Genomic DNA, 27,794 nt, shown 5'->3' with positions numbered 1-27,794 from the left:
CCATCCAAAAAAAGGCAGAGATATTTATTCAAATCAGCAAACTCAGGTTTTTCAAGCCCCAGCCACAGCAAGGGGAATGGAAAATGGGAAGCCAAGAGGACCCCTGCCAGGAGCCGGCTGCCTTGATGTGTGGTGAGCGCAGCCCGGCTGTGGCTGGGGAGGCGGCCGCCACAGGCCTCTCCCTATAAATTAGGTCCCTGCAGCCACAGCTGGGGGCGAGGCATGCTTGCGGAAGGAAGGCCGGAAGGCGGCGTCTCTGACCCCCGGCCAAGGAATGGATTGAGGGCACGGAGCTCAGGGGTCGTGGGGAGAGAAGCCAAAGGGCAAGTGAAGAGGTATGCGGCTGGGGGGTGGCGAGGCCCCCAAATTTTGGTCCCAGGAGAAAAGAGGCCAGTTGTGGTTGGTCCAGTTTGGGTGGGTTTGAGGAAGGGAATGTATTAGTAAGCCCGGGGGGGGGGAGCCCGCCGTCGGGTGCCCCCCAGAGGAGGCAGGCCAGGCCCCCGCCCTGGCAGAGGGGAGTCTGCAAGCCCCAGGGGCTCTCGGGGAATGTCACTGCTGAAATATACATATATATTAACCATCCGTGGGAGGGCGGGGCAGGGCACGGTGGGATCAGAGGATCTGGCGGGGCATCCCGTAGCCGGTCATGCCTGCCTGGGACGCCCCGCGGTTGGTACCCATCTGTAGCCCGATCACATTCTTGCCCTCTTGTAGCTGGTTGTCCGAGAAGTTGCGAGGGTTCTCCTTGGATTTCCTGGGCCAAGAGAGAGTGCTGGTGAGGAAGGGGCTGGAGGCGGCCCCGGTGAGTGTCTTCCCTGGGGGCTCGGGTGCTGCCGCCAGCTTCGCTCTCCCCGGAGCCACCTCCCTCCCCGTGTCTCAGAAGGGACAGTCCTTTGCCGTCCCAGGAGAGCAGCGAGGACTCGGGATGGTGAGGGATGTAAACGTGCTTTGAGCGGGACCATTTTCTAGGGACAGGGACAGGCCCGGGACGCCCCGCGATACTCACTTAGGAAACCAGTTGGGATCTCCAGAGAAAAGCCCATCGTCCCGGGCGACCGCCAGCCCACCCAGGTTCATCAGCGTCCGCTGCACACATGCCATGTTCTTTCCTGGGAAGGGGAAGGCGGTGTGTTGGCCTCGGCCGTGCCGGGGCCCTGGGTGCCGGGGTTCCACCTCCACCCACGTGGTCAGCAAGCCTGGCTTCCCAATTCTTCTCCTCTTCATCCCCACACCCTCCACCACCCCATCCCCCAACACGGCCCACTCCTCCATGAAACACACACACACACACACGCACACACACACACACCCCTGTGCGCGAGGTGCCAGAAACCCGCCCCCTTCTCCCTTCAAGACTGCCCAGCCCAGCCTCTGGCCTCCAGGGTGACGGCGCCCCCGGCCCCGGCCCCGGCCCCAGCCCACCTTCCCAGAGGTCCACGGTCTGGAAGATGTCGGTGGTGTTGATGCCATAGCGTTCGGCCGCCTGTAAGAACTGAGAGATCTGCTCCATCTGCTTGAAGGCCATGGTGGAGGCCTGGATCTTCTTCACGGGGGCCTGCCCCTCGGGGTACAGCCCGTTGATGAGCTCACACAGCACCTGGGTGAGGACAGCAGGGGTGCAGAGGTGAGGCCGTGCTGCTGCCAGAGACGCTCAGCCCCCGCGGTTCCTGTCCTACCTGAAGGCGCTCCGCCTCCACCGGGAGGGATGCCCGGGCTCCCTCCCGCCCAGCCCCTGCCTCTGAACCCAGAGTGAAAGCCTTGCTGTTCCAGCATCACTGCCTAGAACACCTCCCTCCCCCCCCACCCCGGTTCTTCCCTGTGTCCCCCTCGGGCCTCCCTTTCGCTCCACGGGAGGGAGGAAAACACGGGTCCTCTGCAAGATAGGTGCCCGGGCTGAGGAGGAAGTGGGACGGGCGTGCCCACAGTTCCGCAGCTGCAATAACCCCAGGCGCCCCCAGGCCCGGCTCTGTCCCGGGCACCTGCAGTCCGAAGGGCCCAGCTCTCACCGTGCCATCCTTGAGCCAGTTCTGGAAGTTCTCGCGCCCAGGCTGGGGCCGGCCCACATCCTTGCGGCACTGGGTGGTGATCCACTGGATCAGGATCTGCTCCAGGTCCGCGTCATACTGTTTCTCAATCTTCTGCTGCACCTCCCGGCTCAGGCCGTAGGCGGGTCCCCTGTTGGCCATTCCAAAGGGCAGCGGTGGCTGTGGGAGCTGGGGAGAAGACACGGCCAGGACCGCAGTCAGGTCTCTGCAGCCTGCAGGGACACACTCCCTATCCCCTCGAGACCCGCCATCAAAGGAGGGAACTTTCGGCCTGACTCCGGGGCACAGGCTGAATTAGCACTGCTCAGAGCTCTAGGCTTAAGGGGCCACACAGGCCATCTCTGGGTTCCCCCAACCCTATGATGAGCAGTCTGTTTATTACACGGAGTCCTCCCATCAGATGTCGTTTGAACAGCCCCACTACTCAGATGAGACAGAAAACCCACTGGAATAGAATCTGGGGTAAATGAGGCCAAGCCTGGGGGTTCAGCTCCTCACTGGGGGTGGTCAGCTTTAGCAAAGGCAAGCTGGCCATTCTAACCCTTCAGCCCTGGGAAGGGAGATGATTTGGGGAGAGGAGGAAGACCTGGAATGGCTTGGCAGATCTCTGCCAGGAGCTAGAGAACTGGACACAACTGCCCTCACTTAGCCACTGGCTTTCACTGAGCACCCACTATTTGTGCTGGGGGTTGCGGGAGAGACAGAAGCCTTGGGTCCCAGAATGCCAACAAAGAGGCCAAGTGAGCACCCAGGAAAGGGTAAGGCTTGTACACGACAAATACCGCACAGGCCTACACAGTCAGACCCTACATCACGGAAATGCAGAAGAGAGTGTGGGCAGAAGCAACCTGGAAGGCTTCCTGGAAGAGGAGGTCTAAGTAGGTCCTTAAAAGATTTCGGCAAGCCAAAGGAAACTCCCACGAGAAACCACTGGGCAGTCAAAACAAATTCTACTTTCCTTTCTAGAAGCTGTGGTGGGCAGAGTCATGGTCCCCCAGAGGCAGCTACACCCTAATTCCCAGAACCTGTGAATGTTACATCGCAAAAAAAAAAAAAAAGGACTTGCTGATGTCACTGAATGAAGGGGAGAGTCCCCTGGACCATCCAGGTGGGCCCAGTGTCCTCACAGCCAGGGTCTCTATAAGCGGAGGAGGGAGGTAGGCAAGTCAGAGCAGGAGAAGCAAGAAGAAAGCAGAGTCAGGTCAGGGTCAGGCCCACGTCCTGGACAAGGCCCGGAGAGGGATTCTCCCCTAAACTCCCCAAGGAGGAACGCAGCCTCGCTGCCACTTCGGTTTTACCAGTGAGACCTCCGGGGGGATTTCTAGAGCCGCATGATGTGCTTTAAGTCACTAAGTTTGTGCTCATTTGCGAGGGCAGGAATAGGGAACTGACACGGGAGCCTCGGGTGGTATTTTTAGGGAAACCTGGGAGGGGAGGGAGGGTTGGGGAAATGCGCGGGAGGGTTTAGCTTCATTTGAGGACCTCACTTAGGAAGAACTGGGTGGTTTCCAGACCTGGCCCGTGGGCAGTCTGTCCCCACCTACTACCTCACTACCTAGGTCCCCCCTCCGGGACCCCAAGGAGCTGTCTCAGGAATGCTACTCATGCAAGGGGGAGCCAGGACCAGAGAAAGGACAGGACCTCACTTCCTGTCCCCATCCGCTCTATAAATGAGCTTCCCTTTCCATTCTGAAATGCAGCCAGCTGCCTGCTGCTCATACAGGGGGAGTCCCCAGAACAAGCACCTGTATTCAAGGACAGGAAAGGGAGACACTCTCGCCCCCCACATCCGGCTCTAGACCAGGTCAGACTTAAGGGCTGAAGTCACTCAGGCTCCCTCTCTCCCACACACCCCAGGCTAAACAATCCTGCCCCCCCCCCCGCCATGGGTCTTGGGGCTCAGGAGAAGAGTCAGGTCACAGGGGCAGAGTCACCTCAAACCCCTCTGGCCGCTCAGCCTTGGGTCTCAGGCTAGTCCCCTCCCCCGCACTCCAACATGGCTGTTCCTTTCCACTCCAGCTTATCTAGCAGCACATTTCCCGAAGGAATCCTCCCCACAAATCAGTTATTTTTATACCTCATTAAGAGCAACCCCCCCCCACTTCCCCTCCCCCCCTTCCCCCGCCTAAAGGCTGGGCCAGATAAATGTCGGTCTGGGCCTTGACCCACATCACCAGGCACACACACACACACACACACACACACACACACACACACTCAGCTGGGGGAGGGCAGGCTGAAGCCTGCGGAGCAAGGAGGACAAGTGTCTCTCCTCCCAGCCCAGCCCCAGCAGCCCGGCGCCCCTGGCACACAGGGGCATGTCCAGGAGACCTGAGATGAAGGACAGCCACCAGTAAGCCCCTTTTCTTGGCCCAATGTCTAGACCTCTCTCCTGGGAGCAGCTTCACTACGGTCCCCTGGGCCTCAGGGCTGTGTCTCCTTGGAGCCACGTGGCCTGAGGCCAAGGGATCACGATGGCCCGGGGAGAGAAAGGGCAGGAGAATCATTAACTCAGGCAGCAGGGTTAGCAGGGGAGAGCAGTGGAGAGCAGTGTCCCCTCCACAGGGGCAGACCGGACTTGGCCTCCCAGACCCACCTCTGGGCACAGGGAGAACGCTGAGGGTCCCTCCCCAACTCTGGAGACTGGACCCAGCCCCACTCTGGGGCCACAGCCCGTGAGCCCTGAGGTGCCACAGCTGTGGGGCAGAGAACTGGGAAGGGGAGGGGCCTGGGGAAGGGGCGGGGCAGCCCAGCCAGCCTGTCCACAGCTGTTTCTCCTCCGGCTCCCTGGGGTAGGCGCCAGCCGATGGGCCGCGGCTGGCCGGCTGGAGCTGGAGCGGCCCACCCTAGTGACGCCCAGGGGAACTTCCGCAGCCCTCCCTCAAAGGAAGGGAAGACAGCCAGGTGCCTACTGGGGTGGGGAGCGGTGTAGGAGATGCCTGGGGCTGGGGGTCCCAACAGAGACGACCGCTGAACCACCTGGGGGGCAGGCCTGGCGCGGGAACACCCCTCACCCCCACCAGAGACCCCGGGGCAGGACGCTCACCTCGCCCCACCCCACGCAGATGTCAAGGGAAAGGGTCCCTGGCTGGGGTGTTTCGTGCGGAAGACAGAGATTCTCCATTCATCGTGCACGCGGGGGAACTTCCTAACTCAGAGTCGGGGGGTCAGGGCTATTCTAAAAGGGCGAGATGGGGGTCCCTGTCCCCAAAGTGAAGCGCACAGGAAGCAGGCGGAAGCAAGGATGATGGACACCTGTGACCAAGGAGCCACGCGGGGCAGCCCCCCACCGTCAAGTCAGTGAGCAGAAGAGAAAGCTGAGGCTGCACAAACAGGAAGCCTCAAGGCTTGCGGGAGGAGGGGTGAGGTGGGGGCCGTTGCCATGGCTTCTGTGTACCAAACACAGGAACCCGGCAGGGTGGGGGCACCAGGCAGAGACACGCACTCCACACACATGGAGTGGTGACGAGGCTCTGGGCACCGGGGCCGCAGGCGGCATCCTTGGAAAGGGGCCCCTGGCCGCATTCTCAGGTGTGGGCAGGTGCAAGGGATCCCGCAGCCGGAGAGGCGGGGGGCAGCTGCGGAGGCCATGGGGGGGGGGCATCTGGAGGAGTGGGAAGTTAGGAGTTTGGGGGCAGAGAAACAGACTCCGGGAAACAGTTCAGGAGAAGAAATGCCCCGGGAACCGAAGGCCTGTCGGGAGCCAGAGAGCCCCATACCTGAAAATCCTGGAGGGAGAAGGGCTGGGGTGGAGAAAGCAGTAGAGGCCAATCCCCAGGGGGCAGGAGAGGGCTGGGGCGCTGGAGGGGGGGGTGCAGTCGGCCAAAGACGACCGCGCCGCCTCCGCGGGGCGGGCCCCCCCCTCCCCAGCCTGCCTTGGCCTTCTCTGCAGCTGTGGGTCTTCCCGGGGGACTAGGGAGGAGAAATGGGGGGTGGCGTCGGAGAGGGGGAGCTGTCCCTCTCTTTGGTGCTCCGCAGTCAGAACTCGGGAAAGCCCATCCAAGCCACTGGGCCCCCCCATCCCCGGGACCCTCACTCCCGCCTCGCTCCTTTCTGCTCCCAGATGCCAGGCTCCCCCCAGAACTTCCCGGGCACGGGCTGCAAGGGGGCTCTGGGAGGCCTGCGGGGCCGGGAAGGCGGCCGTCCACTTCCGGTCCTGCAGGTCCGGCCCCGCCGCCCCGCCTCGCCACACCCAGGGCCGTTACAGCCGGATGAGTCACCCACAGCCCGCCGCTGGGGTGACGCAGTGGTCTGGGCAGCCCGCCCGCCCGCCCGCCCGCGGCCCCCGCCGGCTTTCCCAGCAGCAGGGGGCGCGGGGTGGGGGCCCCGGCCGGGGGGGGGGGGCGGGGGGTGGACCGGAGCTCCTGCAAGCAGCCCCCTCCCCACACCACCCGCGCGCGCCGGCGGCCACCCCCCGAGGTCGGGGGCCTCTCCTCCCCAGCCCGCGACCCCGAGTCCCCAGGAAGACGGCCGGCGGGAGGAGGCACAGAGAGGGCGGCCCCCGCACGTGCTCCTGCAACCGGGAAGTGAGGGGTCGCGGGGAAGCTCGGGCGCGCGGTCCCTCGGAGCCCGCCAGCCACGCCCCGACGCCCTCCACTCGTCAACCCCGACGGCCCGGTCCCCGTTGCGGACGGACGCCCCGTCGGTGCACCCGCACCCTCGCCTGACCTCATCGCCCGGCAATGCCGGGTCGGGGCTTGGGGACAGGATCCGACAGCACCGGGCGAGCAGAGCCGTCGTCGGACCCTCGCGCCGGCCCCGGGAGCAAGTCGCCGGCGCGGGCCTCCCGCTTCCCGGAGGCGCGCCCCCCGCCCTCCCCCTGCTCACCGTTGGCGGGCCGGCGCGGCGCACTCTGGGCGGGGGCTGCGGGCCGAGTGGCGCGCCCGGCCCGGGCCGGGGGTTTTCAGCGGCTCCCGCCTCGGACGGGGCGGACCCGGGGCGGGGCGAGCGCCCAGAGGCTTTAAAGGCGCCGCAGCGCCGGGGCGGAGGGCAGAGCTTGGGGAGAGAGGGGCAGTGGGCGGCAGGGTCTGGGGAGTCGGGCCTACGCGGGCGGCTGCGGTGGTCTCCACCCAGGAGAACCACCGTCTGCACCTGGGAGCTCACGACGTGTGCCTCGGTGGGAAGCTTTTTGCCTGGAAGATTAGCGCAAGACTGTGGGCGTGTTTATGTGGGAAGAAGCGTCTTGATTTAAAAAGGGTGGTTAGGTAAACGGAGGCACGAGAAGACCCCACCCCCACCCCCACCCCCCATCCCCAGCTGGCTAAGGTGGGACAGTACCGGGGTGCAGGCCAGGACAGTACCCGCATGTGCTCCCGCTCTCCACCTACTTCAGGCCTGGGCAGGAACTGACAGTGAGGTCATTCTTTGCCCCCGGGGCCCAGGGGGCGTGACCACTGTTGGGACCCAGGGTTCAGACCTGATTTCTTCCCCTTAGTCTCCTCTCTCTGACCCGGCACCTCTTCCTAATCCTGGAGGGATCAGAAGAGGAGGACTTAGGGGGAGGAGGGGGAGGCTGGCAGTTCTGTGTCTGTGAATGGAGGGCAGCATAGCTTAGGGGTTGAAGGAGCACCCCTCTTCCGGCTTCTGCTGAGCAGTCCCCCTGGGGTGGAGCCCCTGCCGACACCCACCAGTGGGGTTCTTCCTGTAATACAGAAGCTACTGTTTGGCCTGGCTTCCAAGGACATCCACCACCAGCGTCCTTCCACCTTTCTGTCCCTCGTTCCCCAATCCTGCCCGGCCCTGAGAGCCAGGTCCACCAAGTGATTCCCTGGGAGACCCACTGTTCTCACTCCTCTGTGCTTTCTGCCTGGGATGCTTTCCCTCCCTTGACCCACTTCTGATCTGCTCTACCCCATGCCCACTGTGTGACCTCTGGGCAAATGACTAAAGCCTCTATGCTTCAGCGGGCCAGCCTAGAAAATAGATAATCCTACCGACCCCATGGTTACAGAAAAGGAAATGATATACATGAATAGCCTAGAGCAGTGCCTGGCCCATAGCAGGTGCTCAGTGACGACTAGCTATTACTGTTACTCCCATCCCGTGAGGAGCTCCCCAGGGGAAGCACTGTCCCCAGTTCGTGCTGTAAGCACACACATTGTTTGTGGGCTCCTTCCTCTGTGCTACCACAATACCCAACACCTAGCTTTATCGCAGAACCTATCCCATCACACCGTAACCGCTTCTTTGCCTGCTTCACCAACTGGCAAAAACTCACCAAGGGCAAGGGCTTGACTTCGGGAACTTTGTTCATTCTCAGCGTCTAGCTCAACGGTTGGTCTTCAGGAGATGCCCGCAGCAGGCACTCAATAAATGCTTTTTGAAAGGATGTTGAGTGCAGCCCTGTCCACTCAGGAAGGGCCGCCTCCTTTTTAAGGGTTCGGGGCTCTTCCTACCTCCCTCTCAGATGCAAAGGCAGAAGACACACAGAAACATTTGTCAGACTTTCTTTATTCACCTGTAAAAAACCTCACCCACACCACAAACACCATCACCGTCACCACACACACTCACACACACACGGGCAGATCTAAGATCCCTGTCCCAGTCCCCGGACTCCGGGGGCCCGGCATGTACACCTCCTAGCAAGCCCACCCAAGCCCACCACCACCAGAGCTGCGGGAGCAGTGTTCCGGGCCGGAGCTAGGGCTTGCTGGGGCCTCCCCTCTGCAGGCTCTGTGTGCCTTCACCCAGCCTCCGATCAGGCGCTCTCACAGCAGAGTGGCCTGTTCGGGGTGGGGCACTGGCTGTCTATAGACCGGTGGCCGGACCCTAGTGGCATCGCGGCGGCGACGGAAAGCTAGGAATTCCTCCCGGAGGACAGCACAGCGGGCCTCGGGGCCAGAAGCACGGGCAGCGTTCAAGAGGCCACCCTCCTCTGGAGTCTTCACATCTGCAAGAGGGGGGCACAGCAAGGACAGGGCTGGGGGTCACTGGTGCACATGAGCCAAGGGAGAGCAGGAGGAGCAAGGCTGGGGCCCGGGGCCCGGCTGGGAACAGACGGGGGAGACGTGGAACGGGGGGTGCCGCACCGCCTTCCTGGGGGGGCTCACGCACCTAGCTCTGGCTCAGCTTCAGGTCGGGGTCGAGGGCCAGCCGCGCCCAGGTGCAGAGTGTCCAGCAATTCCATGTCCCCGGGGAATTCTGAGTCCCACTCATAGTTTTCATCCACAGATGTGTTTCTCCTGTCACAGGGACAAATGCGTGGTACGGTGAGAAGAACAGAGGGTGAGCAGAAAAGCCCAAACCCAGAGTCCCCCAACTCAGCTTGGGCCATGGGTTTCCCCCCGAAGATCCCCAGACCTTGGCAAAAGCTTCTAAAAGGAGACAAGTTCTCCTGGTCCCAGGGTGGGAGAGCCCAGAAGGCACAGTGTATTAGGAGAGGGGTGGGGCAGTCTGGGCAGGGACTGGAGCCAAGGTGGGGAAGGGCAGGGACTGTCCTCACCTCTTGCTGACTGTCACCACGTGTTCCCTTCGGGGCCACCTCTCAGGGCCACTGGCCCAGCTGCCGGTGTCTCCCGGAGCAGGGCTGAGGTAGCTGCCTCCCGCAGAGGGGGCTGTGGAGGGGGGCCGAAGGAACGAGGCGCTGCCCCGCCCGCTGCTCTGGCTGGTGAGGCTACCCCGAGGGGCGGCAGGGAGAAGGCTTGGCAGCAGCCGTTCCCTCAGTGTCCAGTCGGCCAGTGCCGTGTACAGGGGCTCTGGGGTGGCCCCGGCCCCGACCACAGCCCCAGGAAGCGCTGCCCTGGGGGACACGGTGGCGGAGTCCAGGGGCTGAAGGAGAGATGAGGTGGGGCAGGGCCGGGTATCCATGTAATCTGGGGGTGGAGCAGGCCCGGGCTCCTCGAAAGGGGGCCAGTCCCCGTCCACATTCATCTCCCGGAAGAAGGGCAGGCTCAGGTACTGAAGCAGGGGTCCTGGACCAGGCAGAGGACTGGGCGGGGCCTCGGGAGGGGGCCCCACAGGGCTGATGTCTGCAATGCAGAGGGGCTGGGGCATCCCACTGGGGCTGCTGCTGCTGCAGTCATAGGACCTGGCCTGGTGCTGGGATGGGGTCCGAGGTTCAGCTCGCTCAGAGCCTGACCTTTCTTGGGGGGTCCCGGCGCTGGGTCCCATCACAAAGCGGCCGTCTGGTCCCCGGCAAATGGGCTCCAGGGGTAAGGGGCCCCGGCTAGGTGGAGGATCCGGAGGGGGGCTGGGGGGACCAGCGGGCTCCCCCCAGAGCAGACTCTGGCGCAGGCTGGGAACCGGGGAGCCCTGGAGCTTCAGCTTTGCCACGCTGTCAGGACTGCCCGAACCCGGAGCAGAGCTGCGGAAGGACAGGGGATCCGGCTCTGTGGCAGGGAGCCAGGCCCCTTCCCAGGACCAGCCTTGAGAGGTTTGGTGAACAGAGCAGAGCTAGGGACAGCGAACAGACACCAGGACCCACGTGGTGGAGGGGTGGCAGAAAGGCGCACAGCCAACAGTGGGCAGCCCCAGGGGGGGACCTCTGCACTCCCACCCTCACCTCCTTCCAACTTCTGTTCCGCCCCTCCCCGCCCACCCCAAGACACCACCAAGGAGGCCAAGACAGCGGCAAGACAGAGGGAAGGCCGAAGGAAGCGGAGGAGGTGGAGGGACTTACTGCGGAGCTGACTTCCCGGGCGGGGAGAAGATAAGAGGCGCATCTGTTCGGGCAGAACCAGAGGTGACACCGGCAAACCTCAGGCCCTCCAGAGCCCCAGGCGCACAGCCTCACCCAACACCCGCCGGCAAACCCTCGCCGCTGGGGACAGACAAGTGCGGACAGACAGGACGCACCTGCCCTGCGCGGGAGGCGGGTGGCCACCTCCGGGGGGGCGGGGCTGGGGCGGGAGGCGGGGCCCGCGGGGGCGTGGCCTCGGGGGCCTACCTTGGCGGAGGCGCTTGCGGCGGCGGCGGGCTGCCCTGCGCCGGTTGGTCAGGCAGGCGGCCAGGACGCTCACGAGGACAGCCACGCCCAGGAAGCAGACCCCGCCCACCACGCCGGCCAGGACCGGCTGGGGCAGGAGGCCCGGCAGCTGCGTGCGGGAGGGGTACACCTCCAGGCCTGGGCGAGGGGTCACGAGGGGCGGTCGGTGCCCGCGACAGTGGGCTCAGCGCCCCCCCCCCCACCGTGCTTACGCTCTGCCCTCCCGCCGGGTTCTCACCGGAAGTGGACACGTTGGCCGTGTTGCTCGGATCGCTGACATAGCTGCCTGCGAGGGCCACGAGGCGGAACTCGTACAGAACGTCCTGGGGGGGGGGGGGTCCGGGGAGGGGGTCAGGACCCAGCACCGCCCACCCCAGCTCTGTCCAGAAAGACCGTGCAGTTGGGAAGGGAGGGTGAGAAGCCCAGGTTTGGGGAACGGAGCCGGGGCCCGGAGCACCGCGGGGAGGAACCTCCCGGTGCCTGCCTCGCACACATACCTTGATGAGTCCAGGTACCAGCAGCTGCATGTCTGTGCCTGCCACGGCCCGGTCTAGCACCTCCCAGCCCTGGGAGCCTTGCCGCCCCTCCAGGACATAGCCATCCAGTGTTTTAGGGACCAGTTCTGGGGGATCCCAATGCAGGAGCACCCCCCGGGGTGTCCTCACTGCCACCAGGCCTCGGGGAGGTGACAGGGCAGGTGACATCTCAGTGGGCGGAAGACTGGGGGCAGCTGGCGTGGTGGGAAGCCCTAAGCAGGGCAGACAGGCATGAGATGGGCAGACAGACAACATGCCAACCCCTCTGTTCCCCGCCCCCAACTCCATGCTCAGCCATTCTCCCAGAGCCCCTAAAGACACCCCCGAATCACGTTCCATAAACCCCTGTGGACCGCAAGCTGCCCGGCTCCTCTGCCCCCTCCCACCCAGGTCGTGCCAAATCCAGGTTTTCCCTATCAGTCCTATCCCGTCCGGTCAGGTGCTGGCGTTGGGGCGGGGGGGAGATCTCTCACCCTCGGGGGCAGACAAGACGATCTCACTGAAGGGCCCACTGCCCAGCTTGTTCTGCGCTAGGACGCTGAACTGGTACTGGATATGGGGCTGCAGCCCCAGCACCAGGAGGTAAGCAGCCCCCACAGGCACCGCCAGCGACACCCAGTCGTGGTGGGTTCGGTCCGGACGCTTGGCCCTGGAGGACATGAGGAAACGGGGGGACTTCGTTACTAGGGGGGCCAGGAAGCTCTGGAGTCCAGAGACCGACCTGTCCCCTCCCCTCAGCCGTCCAGGATCTCGGGACCTGGGCCCTGAACACCAAAGATCCCCCTGGAAACAGGGCAGCAGAGTTAGGGCGGGGCTGGGATGGAAGGGTGGTGGGAGGAAGGGCAGAGGGCCAGAGGGAATCGGGTGGGGGGACAGGAGCGGCAGATCACTCACAGTGGGGTATACCAGACACTGAATCTCTGCAGATAGCCACCATCGAAGCCGGGCTCCCAGGAGACATTGGCACCCTTGGGCAAAGGCACCACGGACACATTGGTGACAACGTGTGGGCTGGTGCCTGGGGAGGGGGAATTGAGTCGGGGGGGAGGGGAGGCTGGTCAGGTAAAGAGCTAAGGAGGGTTCCCAGGGCCTCTGACCTCCAACCCATCATCCCAGGGCCCCCTGCCCCCCATCCCCATGTGGACCTCCACAAATGATTCTCCCGTCCCCTGTCCCACATGGGTTCCTCTGGCCCCCAGCCTGCTCTCCAGCCACTAACCCAGCACGTAGACATGTGTGGAGGCGGCCACTCGGGCCACAGCATTGCTAGCGGTGCACTCCCAGCGCCCATGGGCCTCCTTGGTCAGCGGTCGCAGGATGAGGCTACTGTTGCTGCCCACCTGGGCCTGGCCCTGCGGCCCCCGGCCCACCTACGGAACCACTGGTCAGCCCTGAGGACACATGCGGCCACCCCTCACCGAGGGCAGCTCCAGCGTCCTCCCCACCCTGCCTCCGATGGCTCCCTCCTTCCCGCAGAATGACGAGGGGCAGGGAGAGGCAGGGGTGCAGAGCGTGTGCGCGTGGGCAGAGCGGGGCTAGGAGCCTTACCTTGGCCCAAGAGATAGCAGGAGGGGGGTCTCCCTGGGCAGAGCAGGGGATGAGTAGCTCCCGCCCTACTTCTTGGAAATATTCTTCCTTAGGTCGTTCTAGAAAAGCTGGGGGAGCCTGCAAGCCAGATCTGGCATTGGGAGGGGCCTCCTGCACTGCCGTCTAAGGGCCGCTCCCCACTCTGGGGCTCCCATCACACCCCATCTCCCAGGGTCTCCCTACCTGTTGTCTCTGCTCCCCGGCGGGGCTGGAGGGAAATGGGGGTCTGGGAGGCCTCTCTGGGGGGCACACACCTCCCCGGAACACCCTTCACCCTCTCCTCTGCTCCACCCCCCTTTTCCTCGAGGCCAAGGTTAGCTAGTTGGGCAGGCAGGTATCTTACTTTGGGGACGTACGCGCCCTCACACCCCACCTCGCCAGCACCACCTCTACAGAAATCGCCAGCACGGAGTCTGACAGCTGCCGCCGCCACCGTTGGACTCCGAAGTGACTGCTCTGCCCCCCTCGCCAGGGCGCCCGCAGCCACCCTCACCTTGAGCAGCACGCGGGTCACCGGGGAGGGCCCTGCAGTACCGAGACTGTTGTAGGGGGTGCAGGAGTATTCTCCCAGGGCATCCTCGTTCCCCAGGGCAATGATCAGGGAGCCCTCGGGGCCCTGGGACCAGCCAGGGAGCTGCGGGGAAGTGAAAGCGGTTCAGCAGAGGCTGGGGAGGAAGGAGAAGGCCACATCCCTGCAGAGGACTCCTCCTCCAGGCCTGACCCCTCTCTGAACTCCAGGCCTACGCCTCTCTTTCCAGCGGCGCCCCCTGGAGCTGAGCCCTGCCTGCCGGGGGGTCCGGCACCCCGGTAATGAAAGTCAGCATCTTCCACTCCAAATCCTTTCCTTTCCCTGCCTTCCCTGTTCTTTGTCAAGGGCCCCACTGTCCCCACTAACCCGGACTCCTCGCTCCCCCATCGAATTGCTCACCAGATCTCTCCTCCGGGAAGGCCTCCCTCTAGGCATGAAGCCCGTCCACGCCCAGGACCCCCTCACCTCTCACCTGGACCACTTCGCAGCCTCTGAACCCCTCTCCCTGTGTCCACTCTGCCCTCCATCCACCCGACAGACTCAACTCCCGCTCACAGCTCCGATGCTGTCGCACCACTGCTCAACAGCTGCGGACTTTTTTTGTAACTTCCAACGAAAACGTATCCAGTCCTCCTATCGCAGAAGCCCCCGGGGATGGGGACACTAGGACCAAAAGATGTGGTGGTCGCCCACGAGGGCGGACAAAGACCCCAACTGCTTGTAAGAACGTAATATTCACTTGGTACCCACGCTTCTCCCTCTTGGCCCCAACCTGTTTCTCTGCAGCACCGTGTACCCACGGGCATGTGGCTCCCCCCAAACTCGAGGACTCGTCACGCCCTACACGCGAGGTACCATTTCCTGCCTCGGGGCCCTGGTTCCTGCTCCGAATGTCTGTCCACCCCCCCAAGGCCCATCACCAAGGTCCCAGAAGTTGTTGCTGATCTGTCCTCAACCAGCCCTGGCCTTCCAGCAGAGTGTCTGTGCTCTGTCCTACCCCTTCTAGGCTGTGCCCTCCTTCAAGACGGATGCTGTGCTCCTCCACAAACACCCCCACACAGCCCCCCCGGGGAAGGGGTGTATCCCTAGTCACTGACTTGAATTAGACTGAGCTAACTCCACCCCAGCTGGCCTGCCCAGGATCACACCAAGCCACACCCTTCCTTCCCCCGCTCAGAGGTCTGTACCTTATCCAGCTGCAGGGCCTGCCCATCCTTGGTCCAGCTGACGAAGAGCAGTGGGGGGTTGGCGCGGACCGGGCACCGGATCACCCCCCGCATGCCTACGGGCAGGGGGGTCTCAGGAGGCATCGCTGTCACCTGCGCTGGGTCTGGTGGGGGAAGCAGTGGCAGGTTGTGGGGCAGGAACTTGGCCTGGCCCAGGGGGAGGGAGCAGGCTTGGGGAGGGAGCAGGCTTGGGGAGGGAGCCGGGTGAGGCTTACAGAGCACAGTGAGGTAGGCAGAGGCCGAGGGCGGGCGCCGGAGGCCGTTGCTGGGCACGCAGGTGTAGCGGCCCGCATCGTCCGGCTGGGCGGCCAGCAGCCGCAGGCTCCCGTCTACCAGGATCCGCACTCGGGGCTGCAGGCGGCTGCAATGTGGCACGTGTGGGCAGGGGTCCAGGCTCGCTGAGCCGGGGGACTCCTCCAAGGCTGCCCACGGGTCCCCCGCCCACCCCCAAGCCCCACCTAACGTGGAACACGTTGACGCTGTCCTGGAACCAGCTATAAGTGAGGTTGGTGGGGTACGCCTCAGCCCGGCAGGCCAAGGAAACATCCTGGGAGGCATTGACCGTGCTGTTCTTGGGGGGCACCACGATGACCGGGGGGCCTGTGGGGGAGCACATGGGAAGAGAGAGGCCTCAGCCCTGAGGTCCCCTCTACAGTTCTTCCTGCCATCTGCCCTCTGGAATAGGGGAACTGAAACAGCCCTAACCCCTGTACCTAACGCAAGTTCCTTCTCTTCCCCAGACCAGATCCCCTTCCCACCAGGGACAACCCAATTCACCCGGACTCCCCCGCCTAGAACCTGCGTGTGCGTGTATGTTGGGGAGGGGGAGGCAGGCTCACTCTCTGCTCATTTACCCTTGACCTCCCTCCGCTGTCGCCTGCTAAATCACCTCCACGTGTCCTACCCTAATGCAGGTGCCCAACACCTCACCAGCAGATACAGCACGATCCCCGACCGAAGCTCCCCCGTCTGGCCACTCCAGCGGCCATTCGCACAGAGACACCCCCTTTGGCCAGAACACAACGCTTCTGTTCAAGAACTCACAACTCCTGGGGCGCCTGGGTGGCTCAGTCGGTTGAGCGACCGACTTTGGCTTAGGTCATGATCTCACGGTTTGGGAGTTCGAGCCCCATATTGGGCTGTGTGCTGGCAGCTCGGAGCCTGGAGCCCACTTGGGATTCTGTGTCTCCCTCTCTCTCTGCTCCTCCCCCACCCATGCTCTCTCTCTGTCTCCGAAATAAATAAACATTAAAAAAATCTTTTTTTCAAGAACTCACAACTCCTGGCTCCCACCACATCAAGCTCGAACTTCTCGATCCAGCCTCGTGGGCACTCGGGATCCAACCCCTCCCGGCCCGACCAACTGTCTTTTCATTCGCCAACCCTTAAGAACCCTTTCAGCTCAGGGTGGGCGTGTCGTGCCCCGGGCTGGCTGCACCGCCTTTGCTCTCCCCGGTCTGGAACGCTCTTTCCACAGCGTCTGGCCAGGCCGCATCATCCCTGCAAATCCGCCTCTCCCTTCTACCGCCCCACTGCTCTCTCCCCTCCCCGGGCTCCGCTGCCTGGGTCGTCGGGAATAGGAGGTGACGATCCGAGCCGGGGGGCCTATAGAACACGACAGACACGCGGGGCGCTCCGCTGAGCACCTCCCTGCACCATTTCTTTTAATCCTCACAAGAGCCTTCTGTGCCAGGAATTACTGTCTCCACGGATGAAGCAGTGGAGGCCGAGAGGCAGAGAGAAGTGAGGGCCCAAAGTTAGCAGGGTAGGCAAGACTCGTTCAGGCCTTCCTGACCCTGGCGGGCTTGGCCCTTAACAGTTCGTCAGCGCTGCCTTCCCACAGAACCAGGGAAAAGTGACACTTCGCTAACTCATCTGCCTTCCCTTTAGAAGAGGCTCTCCGAAGGCAGAGTCCAGGCCATCTCTTAGCTTTCCTTCTAGACGGAAGGTCTCGGACAGGAGTTACTAAGTGCTGATCGCTGTACTCAACTGAACCTGATTAAATTCTTACCTAGTCCTAAAACGTAGATATGAACTTCTTTATATATAGATGAGAACCTGGGGGGCTGGGGGGGTTTACACACCACACTGCTGGGCCCTAAATATCTACTCGTCCATTCACTGCTCCTTTTAAAATTAAGATGCTGGTTTTTAGGGCGCCTGGGTGGCGCAGTCGGTTAAGCGTCCGACTTCAGCCAGGTCACGATCTCGCGGTCCGTGAGTTCGAGCCCCACGTCAGGCTCTGGGCTGATGGCTCGGAGCCTGGAGCCTGTTTCCGATTCTGTGTCTCCCTCTCTCTCTGCCCCTCCCCCGTTCATGCTCTGTCTCTCTCTGTCCCAAAAATAAATAAAAATGTTGAAAAAAAAAAAAGATGCTGGTTTTTAGAGGGGCGCCTGGGTGGCTCAGGCAGTTAAGCATCCGACTTCGGCTCAGGTCGTGATCTCACGGTTGGTGAGTTCGAGCCCCCCATCTGGCTCACTGCTGTCAGCGCAGAGCTCACTTCAGATTCTCTGTTCCCCTCTCTCTGCCTGAACTCTCTCAAAACTAAATAAAACATTAAAAAAATTATATATATATATATATATATATACAGAGAGAGAGAGAGAGAGAGATGTGGTTTTAGAGCACCAGCCTGCATTGGTAGCTCCCTTTCTCTCCACGCCCCTGTGTCCTCTCCTGCTACGTGCACCCCCAGCCACAGGTCAGAGCCCCCCCATACAGGTCCCTAGTTCCGGCCCGCAGCACCCCCACCAGAGCACCTAGCACCAGCAGCTGGGTGGCGTGGGAGGCACTGCCCTCGGTGCTGGAGGCTTGACAGGTGTAGACCCCAGAGCTGCGGCGTTCCACCCGCCGGATCCACAGCGTCCCATTCTGCACCTAGGGTAGGAGGGGATGAGGAAGGTTCCAACCCCCCCCCCCCCCCCCCCCCCCCCCCCCCCCCCCCCCCCCCCCCCCCCCCCCCCCCCCCCCCCCCCCCCCCCCCCCCCCCCCCCCCCCCCCCCCCCCCCCCCCCCCCCCCCCCCCCCCCCCCCCCCCCCCCCCCCGCTCCCTGCCTCCCCTTCCCTCCTTCCCGCGGGCCTCAGACCCTGCACTTCCGAGTCTGGCCGGCAGAGGGCAGCAGCACCCCAGGCTCAGGAAGCCAGTGAGGCGTCCCTCCCTGGCCAGTCTCCCAGCGCGGCCTTTGGCCCCTGGGCCTCTAGCCCCGCCCCCAAGCCTCCCCCTCACACCCTATCAGGCCCACTTAGCCCAGCCCCGGGACTCACTTGCACCTGGCCCTGGCCCTGGCCCTGGCCAAGATCCTGTCCTCGGAGCTTCCAAGTCACATGAGGCTGTGGGCTGCCACGGGCCACACAACGCAGGGTCACAGGCTCCAGTTCCTGAACTTCCAGCACCTGGGGAGGGGTCTCCAGGAACTGAGGGGGTGCTGCAGAGAGAGAGGCATCAGGGGATGCCAGAGGGGCTCTCAGTCCAAAGAGCAGGGACACTGGTCAGGGCTGCAGGCCTCAGCCCACCGGCCGGTCCCACTGCTCGGGAGTCCCCAGCCCTGGGCCACCCTGCCTGCTGAGCTCAGGCCAAGTGAGGGTGGCACCAGCCCATCCCCACACTGGCCTGCGGACTTAGCAACTGGGGCTGTGCACAGGAGGGGTGTCAGAGCCGGGGGAGAGCTAGTGGCCCCTGGCACTGCTCTGGGGGTCCGGAGGCCTGGGTCCAGACTCCGCTCTGCCCCTAAGCAGCGGCAGGATCCAGTCTCCCCATCCGTGAAAGGGGAAGGATTCTGACCTTCCTTCCTTCTGAGGGTTGACAGAGAATTCATGAGGTCCTGGGTGAAAAGGTGTTTTGAGAAAACAAAACGCCGTCTCAACACGTGAGCCGTGTTTCGCTCAGGGCCCGGCAGCCCCCTACCCATGCCCCTCTCCCGGCCAGAGGCTCAGGGACGGGGAAGACAGAGGAAGTTCCAACACTGGAGGGCAGGCGTGGCGGTGGCAGGGGCAAGATGCAGACAGTGAGCCAGCAAACAGGAGCGTCAGCGAGGGTGGGGCCCCGGAACCACCCCCCCCAAAGGCCCTCATCATGCGGCCCCCCCCCCCCCACGCGCCCCCAGGTTCATACAATTGACTGTAAGGTGCACCCAGGAGCCGTTAACAGAGTCGTCCTCAGGGCTGTGCTTGTCCAGGAAGAGCACCCGGCACTCGTACCAGCCCTGGTCTTCCGCTCGGAGCCCCTCAATCCGGAGAGATGCCCCCTTCTGCAGCCGGACTCGCCCTGGGGGAGGAGTCCCAAACCCTGGTCACGCTGGTTACTCTCAGAGGTCAAGAGCGAGGCCCTGTCTCCTCCAGTCACCGTGATCCAGCGGGGACCGGAGAGACACGGGTGGGGCTGGGGTCACCGAGGGCAGATCCCTCCATTCAGCCGCGGATCACTCCTGCCTTTTAGCAGCTGAGATCCAGTTTAGACCAAGAGAAACCCAGAGTGGTAGCAGGCGCACAAGACATCCTACTGAACCGCAGGTGGCTTCAAGGACCATTGGGAGAAGGGCGGTTTAAGAGCCACACTTAGGGGCGCCTGGGTGGCTCAGTCGGTGAAGCGTCCAACTTGGGCTCGGGTCATAATCTCGCGGTTCGTGAGTTCGAGCCCCGCGTCGGGATCTATGCTTACAGCTCGGAGCCTGGAGCATTCTGTGTCTCCCTCTCTCCGCCCCTAACCCACTCGCATTCCGTCTCTGTCTCTCTCAAAAATACATATACATTAAAAAAAAAAAAAATTTAGAGCCACACTTAGTCTCCTCGTGAGTCTTACAGGATCTGCCCCAGCCCTGGGCACTTCGGAGGGGCAACGTATGGCTCCTGGAGGACCCCTCCCACCAGAGCACTGGCCCTGGAAACCTCAGCAGTGTTTGGGGCCCAAGCAGGGACCCAGACCTCGCCTACCAAAGCCCCTAATCCCTCGGGGCTATTATCAACGGCCTAAGCGCCTTAGGGTGGCCAGAGTCCAGCCCAGCCAGGCAGCAAGGTCAGCAGCCTCCTCACCCCATCCCTTCACGCCCCAGGGCACCCGGGGCCCCGGCTGACTGGCCACACGGAGCTCCACAAAGCCACACGGCCACAGCACAGGCAGACACACACGCCCCCCCCCCTCCGTCAGCATCCACTACGCCACCAGATTCAGACTGAGGCTGCCCCCCACATCCCTCGGCCCCCTCCCCACACAGCTTCGGGGGTCACCGGCAGTGCCGCCTAGTGAGAGAGGCCCACACTCGGGAGCCAGGGAGACCCAGAGCCCAGCTCTGCGGTGTATTCCCTTGGGCAAACTGGCCAACTCGGGTTTCATCCGGAAAAAGAGGTTAAGACAAATCTGGCTGGGGAGGGAGGCGGGAAGGGACGCGGGGCAGGCGGGCGGCTCACTGCTCACATACTGAACAAACGGATGAGCACAAGGTGCGAAATCAGAAGCGGGACTCGATCTCAGGCCTCCCCTTACCTGGTGGCAGGTCCTCTCCGCCCACCCCCAGCAGCGGCCGGCCCCACCGCGCACCGCACCGCCCTGCCAGCACCTGGGACTGCCTAGACCCCTCTCCGTCACCGCCCACGTCTGCGTGTTCAGCACGGCTTTGAGATTCTGCCCCCTGATCTGTTCCTTCTCTTCTGTCTTCACCTTAGTGTGGTCCCGGAGGATCCCTCGACTTACTCCACAGCCCACCCCGACGCCTCCTGGCCCCGAGCCCGCCTTCTGTTACGTTCATCAGCCCACCACACCTTGGCTTTCGATGTGGACAAATGAGATTTTCTAAATCTTTAGGCTGACACAGAACAACTACTGCTCTGAGACAGTCCCTGAGCACGTGCCCCTCCCAACAACCAGCCGGTGCCCCCGACTGGCCCTCCGAATACCAGAAATTCTGAAGCTGTCCTCCCGCTTCCCTTCTACCTCCAGGGTGATCTTTCCAAAATATAATCGAAGCCTGTAGGGATATAATCTAGTGCCGTCAGGGAAGAAGAGGACACTGAACAGGCTGAGGCTGGCGTGGTGGTCTTAGGCAAGGGACTTTTTCCTTCCAAGGATGAGGTCCAGGGGTGTGAACTCTCCAGGATGGGCGGACCTGGTTCCAGGGCTAGGTGTTGAAGTCTCCACCTAGGAGATAAGCCTAGGCCTTGCGGGTAAATATTTAACACGATCACACCCTTCCACACACACCCCCTTCGGGATTCCTCCGTAACCCCCATCTGCGTGGCCACGGAGCCCTGCGACCCCAGAGTGCAAAGTCCCCTTAAGTTCCAAAAGATAGCCACTTCTCATTACGGTTGTCTTTGAGCTCTACGAGAAAAGCAAGAAGAAGAAGGGATATTGAGCACTGAATGTGGACCATGTAACATTTAATCCTCGCAGGAAATCCATTAGAGAGGAAAGGACGGACACGAAGCTTCCTTCCAAAATCCCACGGCTCGTAAGTGACAAAGTCAGGCCTTCTTCCTCCAGATGGGGAACACTTTCCAGTGCACCATGGGGTTAGGATCAAGTGACGCTCGGGGCACCCAGCACTGACCACATCCAGGGTGTTCCCACTCAGGGTGTTGGTGGTCAGCGGATAACAGTTCTAAATGTCTGCGGATCTGAACATTCAAGGAGGCATACTGCGTGCCCTCCCTTTTCTGGGAGATACGGGCCGCTAGACTTGTGGCACGGCACAGGAAGATGGCCAGGGGCAGGCAGGCAGTCCTGAGTCCTCCTGAGTCCCGTAGGCCCACCCTCCACCCGCAGGGCCACAGCCTGGTGGACTTCAGACCCTCCCCCGCCGCGCCCTGCCCCGCCCCGCACATGCAGGAGTGCGTCAAGGAAGCGCGAGACACTGACTGCTCTCTCCAGCTCTCAGAAGGCAGAGAACCCACACGCACGTGCATGTACAAGCTCACATACACAGTTCAAGAGATGCTCCTTGCTGTGTTCAGAGGTTCCAAGGACCACGAAGCGAGAGGACTACTGCTTCCCGGGAGCTGTGACCACAAGGAAGGTTTTGCAGGAAAAAAGGGGACAGGCCTGGAGGGTGGAGTGTTCTGAGAATAAGAGAATTGCCTTGGGGCGCCCGGGTGGCTCAGTCGGTTAAGCATCGGACTTCGGCTCAGGTCACGATCTCGCGGTTTGTGAGTTCAAGCCCCACGTCAGGCTCTGTGCTGACCGCTCAGAGCCTGGAGCCTGCTTCGGATTCTGTGTCCCCCTCTCTCTCGACCCCCCCCCCCCCCCGCTCACACTATGTCTCTCTCTGTCTCAAAAATAAATAAACACTAGAAAAGGAAGGAAAAAAAAGAGAACTGCCTTGCAGCAAACAACTCGGGACAGAGAGAAAACTCATGCCTTTCTGCCAGCCGCGCTGTCCCGAAGTTCCCAAGAAAGACAGCATGAAAGTCAAAGACCAAGTCAGCGCGAGGGTTAGGAAGGCGTCCCAGCCTGTTTTATACCACTTTTCACCACTTTGTGCTAGTCTGTAAATCCCGGCCCCCCCGCCAGATGGATTCTGGAGTCCTCAAAGGTTGGGAGCTGGGGTCTCAGGCGTGGTCCCTCCCACGTTCTAGGCCACCAGCCTCACACTCGCAGTCCCAGACCATCTCTCCTTCACTCGCCCAGAGGGCTTATGACAGGACGGCATTGTCCTTAGCAACCTCCACCTCCCGTTGCTTAGCAACTGCGGGTTCGGAGTCCCCTGCACAAAGGCCGAGAGGCCCCTTAGACGGGAGGCAGTAAGAGAGTTAATGGGCACAGGGCCCTCCCCGCCAGCTCTGACTCCCCAGACTGGCTGGACTAGCTACTGGGGGGCGGGGGCAGGGGTGGGCACTAAGGGCAGGGGCAGGAAGAAGCCCCGAGGGGTTACTGCTCACAGTTCCCACAGCTCAGAGCGACACGGAGAAAGGAAACCCACAGGTAGCAAAGTGGCCAGCCGGCCAGCCAGCGGCTTGTCTGCCCGAGGGACCCCAAGACGGGCAGAGAGAAGGACAGCTAGGAATCCCAGGAAAATTCCTCTCCCTCCTCCGCTCCACCTGCCCCTGCCCCGTCCTCAGTCAGGCAACATTCTGTATCTACCCAGCCTCAGCCCTCAGCCCAAACCCCTCCCGGCCCAGCCCCGGCCCCGCAGAGGCAGGGAGGGTGGGCTGGTGGGCACAGCCAGTTTTTTTTTTTTTTTTTTTTTTTACCCCACTTGTCCTAATTGGGCCCTGCTTTCATCAGCTCTCACGGGGCTTGTGTAGACACATCCGCTCCCACCAGGCTGTTTGCCAACAACTGCCCCCGGTTTGAAAATAAACTCTCCTTCCGGAGGCACCTGCCTGAGCTCAGCCTGCCCCTCAGGGACAGCTCAGCCAATCCCAGAGCCGCTCTCAGGATTCAAACTAAAGAGGGGAAAGGTGGGGGTCCCCTCCCCCATCAGCGTCCCCAAGGTGGCCTTTCCTGGGTTTCCCTCTAAAGACTGTCTGGCCCAGCAGCCCCCAGCCCTCGCCTCGGGCCCTCCCACACGCTGCCCTCTGAGGCCTGCACTAAACCGCTCAGATTAAGACTCCATTCGGGATTAGGAGGAAGCCCAGCCCTCTGAGGGAGCCAGCAGGGGTGCGGAAGGCAGCTCCGGGGGAGGGGGGAGGGTCCATACGTTAGTACAGGAGCCACATAACCCAGCCTGGCCCCATCCATTCCCTGACCCTTAGGGACCCTGGTCCTCCCCAGCCCACCCTCCGTGCACATGCACCTCTGGACGGAGACCCCCCCCCCCGCCCCCACCCAGCCTCCGCTGGAGAAGCACACAGGCCACAGACCCACCCACCCCGCTGCCCGTCAACCCACTTGCCAGCCGCCTAGAGCCCCCCAACTGGCATGACGCAGTGGGGGAGGGGGAGGCAGAGCAGTGAAGAAGAGGTCTTGCCCGCCCCCCACCCAGCCCCCCTCTGTTGGGGTGTTCACAGTACCCCCTTGTCTTACCCACGTAATTGGGGTCAATTCTGGGAGAGTAGAGGCCGAACTGGATGAAGATGGGGAGCAGGAATCCAAAGCGCAGCCACTCGATGACATGTAGCGGGGGCCGGCCAGCCGGGGGCAGCAGGTCACAGCCCAGCACCGCACTGTCGCCAGCCCGGCCCACCACTGACCCCACCTCAGGCTTCCCTCGACCTGCGCAGACAACAGGGACCAGAATCAGGGCTGGGACAGGAGGCTCCCTCGGGGTCTCTGCGCGATCCCTAGGACTCTGTGAAGTGGCTGAGAGAAGCCTCGACTTCTCCAGAACCAGCGCTCTTCGTCCCCTACCCCGCGTGCTCACAGAGAACCCCCTCCCCCCGGCCCCGGGGAATGCCCCCCCCCTCCAAGGCCGGCGGGGAGCTCTTGAGCCCAGGGAATCCGGCTCACCGTCAGCCCCCTGGCTGATGACCAGGCTGAGGACGGCCAGACCGAGGCAGCAAACCATAGCCCAGCTGCCTGCTCGGCCGGCCCCTCCTATCCACGGGGCCCAGACGGAGGGGCCCGGGAGGTGTCCACAGCCCAGCAAGCCCCGGGAGGGATGCCTTCTGATCCGGTAGCAGGTTTCAGCTCTCACTCTTCTGCACGGTTAGGGCTTGGCTCACGTAACACCTGATGCAGCCGCTCCCTGGAGCACCACCAGATCTAAACACAAAACGCAAGGCAACATGCCGAGTGGGCCAATACTGGGAACCAGAAGAAACCCCACCGTCAGAGACAGGCCAGGAGGAGAGCAAACGAAGAGAGAGGAGAGCAGAGAAGCAGGGGAGGAACGAAGACACCAGAGATCTTGCCGCCCTGGGGGATAAGGGCCGGGGTGGGGGCTCTGGGAGAACCGGGGAGCACTGGGTGGGGAGACCTGACAGGGGAGGACACGGGGAGGGTGGGGCAGAGGAGTTGGAAAGATCTGAAGAGCATTCTGGGGAAACCCGGGTTACTGACGTGCCCGGAAAGCTGAGCTTGGAAAAAGATTTGTCAGAAAATGGGAGATGAAGGGTCCCCATGGCTCAGCCTCTTCTCTGTTCTTTCCCTAGTCCTGATGCTGATAACAAGTAGCAGATTGCCAGGGAGAACCAGGATTACTCCTTCACCCCACAGTGACAAATAAGGACCCTGCTCAGGGCTTGCTCAGGGGCACAGAGCCAGTGAAGGGCAAAACCTGGGCGGGAACCCCCAGAAAGCGGCCCCCAGGGTACCCACGCACACAATCCCTTGCCCACCTCCCCCGCCTCTGTGACTCCTGGAAGCTGGGGAGGGACGCCCTATCTCTTTCTCCACTCAGCCTCCCAACACTGCTTTAGCAGTGACTGAGTCAGGCAGCGGGAAGAGGAGATGCCTCCCCCACCTGCTGGAATTGGGGGCCGGGACGGCACCCTCCAGGCCCGGGCAGGTCCCGGGACAGGCAGCTGGCACCACTTTCCCTTCATGATGCTGCCAAGCAGCCCTCGCTCCGCCAGACAGCACGACCCGAGTGCCTCACCCCAAAGCTTCCCATTCGCTCTCCTCCAGTGTCCTCAGGGCCCAGACTTTGCCAGGCTTTCCCTTCCCCAGCCCTAGAGGCATGGTCCCTGAAGCCGGAAGCCTGCCAGTCCCTAGTGAGTACAAAGTGAGCCCTGGGGTGCGCAGGGTAGGAACTCCTGCGGGCCCCAGAGGGTGGTCACAGTGGGCTGGGGGCGGGACTGCTGCGGCCTTGGGCCCCGCAGATCCAAGCGGACTCTGCTCTGGCCTCCACCCCGCTCCCGGCCTCCCGGTCCCGAACTGGCTGTAAAGCATCCCGCCCTCCCCCACCGTGTCTCTCAGCCCGACCCCTGCCTCTACTTAATGGCCCCGCGTAGGTAACTCCGCACGACTCACCAGCAAACCTTCCCCTGGCTTCCCTCTGCCCGCGGCGGGCTCTCCCATTCTTCCCCGACAGACCTTCTCCCAAACGGATGGGAGCCCCAGTTCCCTCGCGGCTCAGCTTTCCGAGCACCCCAGTAACCCGGGTTTCCCCAGCATTCCTCTGCTTTCCCTATGATCTCCCAACTCCTCTGCCCACCGCGCCCCCTCCCCATGCCCTCACCCGTCTGGTCTCCCCACCAAGTGCTCCGATTCCTGCTATCCCTACTTCTCACAGCCCCCCCCCCCCCACCTCCCCGCAAATTCCCATTTTCCACACCTGATCTCCAACTGCACCAGGTCCTCCGCGGTTCCAGGCACTCCCTTCCCGTCGCCCGCAGAGTCCCCACCCATCCTCTCCGCGGGAATCGCCCTCCCGAAAATTCTCCGGCCCCAGCCCACAATACTCTCCGGATACCCCACCCTCAATTCCCTTCTCCTTCGCCTGCTCCGGACCCCTGAACTTCCCCCCCTTGCTTTTGGACACCCCCCCCAAGACCCACCCCCCTGCACCGACGCGCGCACACACACACACACACACACGCGCGCGCGCGTTACCTCCAGTCGCCTCCGGTTCTCCGGGAATCCCCCTCCCCGACCCGCCCCCCCAAAACCCCACTTCACTCCCCACAACTCGAGTTCTGCTTCCCCCGAAGAATCCCACGGCGCCCCCAGCCCCCGCCGCCTCGGCTCCCCCGGAACTCGCGAGCCCCGCCGGCGGCCGTCCCTGCCCCGGAGCGCCCCCGCCCTCACCTGCCCGGCGCCGCGCGGCCCGGCTCCCGCAGCCACACAATAGGGGGCGGGCCCGCCTCCCGCCCGGCGCCCCAGCGCCCGCGTCGCCAGGGAGACCGCCGCGCCCCGCCCCCCGCCGCCGAGGGGGCCGACCCGCGGGGCGGGGCGGGGCGGCCGCGACCCCCGAGCGGCCTGGGAGTTGTAGTTTCGGGAGGGCGGGACGCGCGGCGGCGGGCTCGGGTCGCCCCCTGGCGGAGCTCCGGGCGCCGGGCGCCGGCCGGGGAGGGAGCGGGAGAGACCCGCCGCGCGGGCCCCGGGTCGCCGGAGCTGGCCCGCCGTCCTCCCGGGCCTCGCCACCCGCGAGCCCCCGCCGTCCGCGCGCGGCCGGGGAGAGGCGCGGGGCCGACAGCCCAGCCGAGCCGTGCCGGGAGCGGGACCCCCGGGGGGATCCGCGCAGCTCGGGGGTGGGGGGGGGGGGGGGGGCGGCTCGCGTTCCCCGCCCCGCCCGCCCCTTCCCCGGCCAGACTGGAAATACCTGTCTGCACCCGCGAGCTCCCAGGTCCCGGCCCGGCGCCTCCCGCAGGGTGCCGAGGGGACCGTGCGCCCGGGCCCGGCCTGCCGAGTCGCCCCCTCCCCGCTGCAGCTGCCAGCGCCTGCGACCCGGCGACACAGGCCCGGGGCGGGACGGCAGGACGAGAGGCATCCCGGGGCCGGGCCCTGCAGGGTGCGCGGGCTTCGTAGCGCTCGGGTCACCCGCGCAGAGACCCCGCGAGGCGGGCATGACTCTGCTTGACTCGGGAGAAAACGGAGGCTCAACCAGGTGGAGCGACTGGCCCCAGACTTCCCACCTCGGGGACGGATGTCCTGCCGAGCCCCGAGAGGAACTCACACCCAACCTGGACGTCATCAAACCCACCTCCTTAGAGACCTCAGGCCGACAGATGGCTGGCATTTCTGCTCCTCGGAGCTTTCTGCTTGGTGAACTTGGACCCCCTCCGGGATGGGGGGGCCATCGTGCCTTCCCCAGCAGGCTTCATTAAGCAGCGCACCTGCCCAGGTCCTTTCCATTGACCGCTCACCCCAGCCCGAACCCCCGTGACCCCGCCTGACCACGCCAGGCATTTCATTCATGGAATCATGGCCTCAACCAGCGTCCTGTCAGGAGAGACCCTGCAGGGTGGGGTCAAGGGCTCACACCAGCATCCCAGCCTCCCCCTCCTTCCGGATGATCTCAGCCCCAAGGGCCCACATCCTGGCCCAGGAAGCTCGCCGGCCCTCCTAGGAGTCCATTCCATCCTTAGAGAGGGACTGCTGGAAAGTTCTTCCAGATGTAAACATCTGTGGGCT

At 63.4% G+C, this 27,794-nt stretch overlaps 2 protein-coding genes across 8 annotated transcripts; both read right to left on the bottom strand.

Moving 5' to 3' along the window:
• Positions 1–3: 3 nt before the first annotated feature.
• Positions 4–6,986, bottom strand: TAGLN2 (transgelin 2). 3 transcript variants are annotated; one of them, XM_043568949.1, is made up of 5 exons: positions 6,873–6,986; positions 2,007–2,213; positions 1,423–1,597; positions 1,007–1,109; positions 4–754 (listed from the first exon to the last, which is right to left on the bottom strand). In XM_043568949.1, exons 2-5 carry the CDS (start codon positions 2,184–2,186, stop codon positions 613–615), a joined length of 600 nt encoding a protein of 199 aa, XP_043424884.1. In that variant the 5' UTR covers positions 2,187–2,213; positions 6,873–6,986; the 3' UTR covers positions 4–612. The 3 variants fall into 3 exon arrangements, with proteins under 3 accessions (XP_043424884.1, XP_043424885.1, XP_043424883.1); XM_043568950.1 differs by having other exon boundaries at positions 6,714–6,919; XM_043568948.1 differs by lacking the exon at positions 6,873–6,986 and adding an exon at positions 5,765–6,206.
• A 1,489-nt stretch (positions 6,987–8,475) lies between these two features.
• Positions 8,476–26,554, bottom strand: IGSF9 (immunoglobulin superfamily member 9). Of its 5 annotated transcripts, none has more exons than XM_043568944.1 (20): positions 26,469–26,554; positions 24,228–24,482; positions 23,805–23,993; positions 18,960–19,112; positions 18,113–18,273; positions 17,609–17,726; positions 15,308–15,449; positions 14,811–15,210; positions 13,588–13,728; positions 13,056–13,172; positions 12,727–12,877; positions 12,402–12,525; positions 11,981–12,156; positions 11,469–11,719; positions 11,210–11,294; positions 10,933–11,109; positions 10,666–10,708; positions 9,490–10,350; positions 9,102–9,229; positions 8,476–8,937 (listed from the first exon to the last, which is right to left on the bottom strand). In XM_043568944.1, exons 2-20 carry the CDS (start codon positions 24,283–24,285, stop codon positions 8,756–8,758), a joined length of 3,657 nt encoding a protein of 1,218 aa, XP_043424879.1. In that variant the 5' UTR covers positions 24,286–24,482; positions 26,469–26,554; the 3' UTR covers positions 8,476–8,755. The 5 variants fall into 5 exon arrangements, with proteins under 5 accessions (XP_043424879.1, XP_043424881.1, XP_043424878.1 ...); XM_043568946.1 differs by lacking the exon at positions 26,469–26,554 and adding an exon at positions 26,274–26,319; XM_043568943.1 differs by lacking the exon at positions 26,469–26,554 and adding an exon at positions 25,996–26,123.
• Between the last annotated feature and the right edge of the window lie 1,240 nt (positions 26,555–27,794).

Source organism: Prionailurus bengalensis, chromosome E4 (genome assembly GCF_016509475.1).
Source record: "Prionailurus bengalensis isolate Pbe53 chromosome E4, Fcat_Pben_1.1_paternal_pri, whole genome shotgun sequence".
Taxonomy (NCBI): Eukaryota; Metazoa; Chordata; class Mammalia; order Carnivora; family Felidae; genus Prionailurus; species Prionailurus bengalensis.
The sequence above is the reverse complement of the archived record's forward strand: the minus strand, read 5'-3'. Positions and strand labels throughout refer to the sequence as shown.